The sequence below is a fragment of the Muntiacus reevesi genome, chromosome 9 (assembly GCF_963930625.1).
Source record: "Muntiacus reevesi chromosome 9, mMunRee1.1, whole genome shotgun sequence".
Classification (NCBI taxonomy): Eukaryota; Metazoa; Chordata; class Mammalia; order Artiodactyla; family Cervidae; genus Muntiacus; species Muntiacus reevesi.
Window position 1 is genome coordinate 8,973,031 of NC_089257.1, and position 6,031 is coordinate 8,979,061.

The 6,031-nt window shown below is 39.8% G+C and overlaps 1 protein-coding gene across 1 annotated transcript; it reads right to left on the minus strand.

Moving 5' to 3' along the window:
• Positions 1–1,500: 1,500 nt before the first annotated feature.
• Positions 1,501–2,436, minus strand: LOC136174957 (olfactory receptor 4C15-like). Its single transcript, XM_065945233.1, has one exon. The coding sequence runs from the start codon at positions 2,434–2,436 to the stop codon at positions 1,501–1,503; it is 936 nt and encodes a 311-aa protein (XP_065801305.1).
• Positions 2,437–6,031: the final 3,595 nt, after the last annotated feature.

Sequence of the window (6,031 nt, forward strand, 5' to 3'; positions counted from 1 at the left end):
ATTCTTCATTGGGAGAAACACTCCCCAGGAGCTCTAGCATTTGTTAGAAGATACACTGAGTACAGATTCCAAGAGATCAGTGTTTAGGGCTCAGATGGTAAAGAATTCACCTGCAGTGCAGGAGACCTGGGTTCAGTACCTGGGTTGGGAAGATCTCCTGGAGGAGGGCATGGCAACCCACTCCAATACTCTTACCTGGAGAATCCCATGGTCAGAGGATCCTGGTGGTCCACAGTCCATGGGGTCACAGAGTCAGACACGACTGAGAGGCTAAGCACAGCACAGAAGAAAATATTTCAGACAGATTGAGAAACTTACCTCTTTTCTTACAACCAAACAGATGACTTCCAACAGAGTGTACTTTTCATACCTTCAACTCTCATTTACTTAGAAGGTGAATTATGTGACGCTTGAATAAAACACATAAACTATACTTCACTGAGATTTATCATTGCCTTCTATCACAAGTGATGATGGGATGTAAAGAGTTTATGGAGAAGGGAACACTTCATGTAGCCATAATTCACACAGCTCCTTCCTGGAAACACTGGGTCAGACAGAACAGCAAGGTCTGTAGTGGAGCAGAGAGGGTGCCCTGAAAATGGAGTGAATTTCTTAATTCGGTTCTTGGAAACTTAATTGGAGTAAGCTCTTCCTACACTTTGAAATATGTGTGGTTAACTACTCTTATTCATGTTATATGAAAGCTTGAATTGGTTTCTCTGGTGGCTCAGACGCTAAAGCATCTGCCTGCAATGGGGGAGAGCTGGGTTTGATCCCTGGGTTGAAAAGATCCCCTGGAGAAGGAAATGGCAACCCATTCCAGTACCCTTACCTGGAAAATCGCATGGACAGGAGAGTCTGGTAGGCTACAGTCCATGGGGTCACAAAAAAGTTCGACACAACTGAGCGACTTCACTTTCACTTTCAAAGTGTTAATTATAGTTATCATCAATATCAAAGGGCTAATATCAGCAATAATTACAGTTCTTTGCCAAATCTGAAATATTAATATGTTTATGTTTTTCTTTCTATTGTTTCTTTTTTTTAAATAGAGTTTATTTGTAATATTTAGTTATTTTCAGTTGTACAGCAGTGATCCGGATACATTAATCTGGGCAAAAAGTTCATTGGTATACATATATAGTTATATATGTATAAACCTAATATCTAAGACAATTTTGTCTTCCCTCCAGAAATATTTTTCAAGATATCAAGTTAGTAGCAAGAGGTGAGAGTAATTTTTTTCATTCTTTTTTGACTTTTAGATTTTAAGTAAGCATAAAATTCAAGTCTTCTTAATTTTCATTTGAGGATATTGAATTGTCAAATCAGAGTCCATAAGTGATCTAAGAATGAAAACTAAATTATTTCCTGGAACTTATGCTATTTTTTTATAATATTACATTACTTTACCCCCTGTCAAACCATGCTCATCCATATAAAATTTTTGTCTGATTTGATTAGAAACTTTGAATTTTCTATTCAACTTTAAATGTTTTATTTTTCATTAGAAACCATCATTACCCTATTCCACACTTTCCTCATGGCACTTTTCACTTCTTTGTTCCTGAAAGTGTAAATCAAAGGATTGAACAAGGGAGTTAGGATGGTATAAAATATGGCTACCATTTTGTCAAAGGAGAAAGAATATGGAGGTCGTACATACATAAATATGCATGGGATAAAGAACAAAACAACAACAGCAACGTGAGATCCACAGGTGGAGAGGGCTTTCTGCTGCCCTTCAGAGCTATGGGTTCTCAGAGACAGCAGGATGACCACATAGGAGACAAGCAACAAGGAGAAGATTAAGATGCAGAAAAGCCCACTGTTGGTAGCTACCAAGAGCCCAAAGATGTGAGTGTCAGTGCAGGCCAGCTCCAGCAGCGGGTGCAAGTCACACATGAAGTGATTGATGACACTGGGGCCGCAGAAGGGCAGCTGGACAGTGAAAAGAACCTGTATCATGGCATGCAGGAGGCCGCCTGTCCAGGCTACCGCCATCAGGAGGGCGCAGAGTCTGTGGTTCACGATGGAAGAGTAGTGCAGGGGCTTGCAGATGGCCACATAGCGGTCATAGGCCATGGCGCTGAGGACGATCACCTCCACCCCAGCAAAGAAGTGCTCAGCAAAGGTCTGGATCATGCAGCCTTTGAAAGAAATGGTTTTCCTCCAAAGGAGAGAGTCCACAATCATCTTTGGGGCAATGGCGGAGGAGAAGCACGCATCCAGGAAGGACAGAAAAGCCAGGAAGAAGTACATGGGGGAGCCCCGGAGTGCTGGGCTGCTACTGATGGTCACCACCATTAGCAAGTTGCCCCCGACAGTTGCAATGTAAATGAACAAAAATACAACAAATATTATTTTCTGCACGGTTGGATTCTGTGAGAGCCCCAGGAGGACAAATTCCGTCACAAAGCTTTGGTTTTGCATAATTTCCAATGAAAAGGTGAAAGCTACCACAGTGAGCATGTAGAATCTACAGAAAGAAAAAAGACAAATGTGTCTCAGGCCAGTTTGAGGGGTCATCAGTCATCAACAAATTGGTGCATCCATGTGAAAAATTAACTTATGTTCTTGTGCTTGTTTTATCATTGAGAACACAAAGCTAGAAATTTGTTGAAGGTGCTAGGGGGATACCAGGAAGAATTGAAGTACAGATAAATTATTAAATATTTTAAGACAGAGCTTCAATGTAGGAGAAGGATAGGGATCCACCTGTGGGGATAAGAAATAGTTGTTATCTCAACTGCCAGCTCTGGTCATATGTTAATAGTAGTGGTTTCCTGGAGTGAATTGTGAGAAGAGTTCTGAAGCCACATTCATGATCTGAGGAAAGGAAAATTGCAGTTTATTGGTCATACCTGCCATGTGCATGGATGTGAGAAGCGGGGAGCAGGGGGGTGTTGCAAGCTGTCCATGATTAGGTGACTTCCTTATCTACAGTTAGAAGGAGAAATAAGACAAAACTGAAGAGATGCTTGGATCATGGCTATTCCCTTAGTTATTTCTTTAAAATTCTAAACAGAATTGAGAGTTTAAAATCAACTAATTCATTCTTTTAAAAAGAGAATGATCATTGGGAACACACCTTGCTGAAGACTAAGACATAATAAATTTCCATGTGTTAAGTTGGTTTTCTCTTCACTCGTTATTTAAAAACAAGAATAGAAGCTGACAAAAATAAGTAATACCTACTAATGTGTACTGTTATGATGACTAAGCTAAATAATGCAAGGGAGCAGTTCAGAGTTAAGTGGCTAAGAAACATTCCACGTTAGATCTTATTACCCAATTTTACTGGTAGGAAGTCCATGCTTAAAGAGATAGAATTAAAGAAATAACAGATGCTGGCTCTGTATCTTAAGCCAGAACCTCTGACTCCAGCATGGAAGTGACTGACTACAGGGAAAGAAGAAGTTTTTTGTTTTTGTTTTTGTTTTTTTCCTATCAAGAGCTTCAGAGAAGGACGGGCTTCTCTAGAGTCTCCATTCACTGTAGAGGTTATAACCTTCTGATTTCTGTGTCAAAGTTTGACTGATGCTTCTTGATGAAGGACACAGAGCCAATGATGTAGAATCAGAAGGTAATGGTCCAATTATTTATAGATGCAAATTGACAATAACCACATAGGTAAGGATTAGAGACAGTACGCTGGCTATAGCCAGAGCCTGAGGCTTTATTAATTGATTGCTAAGTATTTATTCAATGTGGCCCAATCAGATCAAGTAATACTCACCAGTGTGTATCTGTTTCAAATGTATATGACTTACTGTAATGTAGGGAGATTCACATATAACCTCCCTACTCATTTCATACAATTATAATGAGGGTCAGATTGGAAAATGTGAAATTGCTGCTTATGATAAAATACCCTTACTGATTTTACTGACTCTTCTCCCTCTTAAAAAGCCAGACAGCTTACCCACAGAAAGGCCAGCTTTGACTTCATTTCTTGTATCAGGACACGTTTGAAGAATGACTGTGTCCTTTGTTGTTGTTTAGTTGCTCAGCCGTGTCTGACTCTGTGACCCCAGGACTGTAGCCTGCCTGGCTCTTTTGTCCGTGTGATTTCCCAGACAAGAACCCTGGAGTGGGTTGTCATTTCCTTCTCCAGTGCATCGTCCTGATGCAGGGATCAAACCCACGTCTCCTGCATTGGCAGGCGGATTCTTTACCACTAAACCACCAGGGAAGCCTGATTTTCCTTCCTTGTGCATCTGAGAGGTTCACCAGTCAAGGGGCCAGTGAGTATGTGTGTGTGTGTACATATACATACGGCCTATGCTTGCTAAATAGGGAAGTAAAAGAATAATTGGGCTCTCTGAAAGAATTAAAAATGAGTTGATTTTTATGAATGACACTGACAGCTAACAAAAATGATTGAAAATATGAATAAAACTAGCACGTATACAGACATACATGCAATATGTCTTTTTACTTACTTTAAAACAAATTGTTTCCAGGATACCAGACATTCGTGAGCAGCACCTGTGCTCTGAACTCCATATTCAGCCGTGTCACCAAGTAAACAAGAACATGAAACAAACCTTGTAAGATCACTGGATCCGTGAATGACTGTATATTAAAAAGTAGAGGCTGTTAATATATGTGGAGCCAATGAAATGAAATAGAGACATCAGTTCCAGAGTCACAGAGACCTAGGTTCAAATTCAAGCTCTTGTGCTAAGTTATATTATGTGACAAGAAAAGTTACTTAAAATTCTCTAGAGTTCAGATTCTCTGTAACTGGGTATTTTAGCAACACCTATTGATAAGGTTCTTGGAAGAAACGGATAAGCAATACTGATATTGATAAAACCATGAATGCAGTAGGATGCACTGGAGAAAATTGCCGTCAGTGAGAAAACTCCCAGAGCCTTTGACACAGAGCAGAAATGACAGAGCTTTTACTCCTAATTTCTGCCTTCCCATGATCTAGGCTTACAAATGTCTTCACTCATCCTTTTACATGTTCACAAATATAAAATATTTTTATTGGTTGCCACAGTGAAGATATGGTATCATTTAAATGTGCGGCACTTTTAAGTCTTTAATAGCTCCTGAATATAGTTTATAGTCTTCAGACCCTCATGTGTGCGTGTGTGGGTGCCAAGTTGCTTCAGCTGTGCCCAGCTCTTTGTGACCTTATGGACTGGAGCCCGCCAGGCCCCTCTTGTCCATGGGATTCTCCAGGCAAGAATGTCGGAATGGTTTGCTGTGCCCTTCTCCGGAGATCTTCCCGACCCAGGGATCAGACCTGCATCTCTTCTGTCTCCTGGACTGGCAGGCACGTTCCTCACTTTTAGCATCACCCAGGAAGCCCAGATCCTCAGAAGCGTGCTTCTTTTTCAGGCAGTGTCATTGAACAAAGAACATCAAATAATGCAAACAGTGGAGAGAAAGAGCAAGGCTCCGTATTAATCTAACAAGGAGATCTTAGGCTCTGCATGTCCCTAATCTGTGAAGTTTCCAAGAGAAATACTATTTTAGAATCAAAATGCTCATCAAGCATGAACAAATCAAACGGCTCTTTTTTCAATATAAAAGGAATTTCCAAAATTACTGTGAATACTTAGGCAATGGAGAGGACAGCGTCCTCAGAGCTTATGATCACAAGCTTTATGATTAGAAATCATTAAAAAGGTACTTAAATATGCTGTGCTGTCCTGGATTGACCCCTAGAATGGAAAAGTGATAGAAGGGGAAAAGTTAGTGAAACATGAATAAAATCTTGTCCTTCTTTAGGAGTAATACAGCAACATTCATTCCACAGTTTTGACAAATGTGCTACTAGTAATGTTAGATGATAATTATTAGGGGAAAATAACCGAGGACTAGACAGAAACTCTATATTATCTTGGCAACTTTTCAATTAATCTAAAATTATTCCAAAATGAAAAGTTAATTAAAATAATATAACAATTGCTCACTTTCCAATATAAAAAAATCTAGAAGCTACAGATTTATAGTCATGTGTCCCTGAAGAAATCACGAAGCTTCTGAGTCCTTTCCCATAAAATCGAGT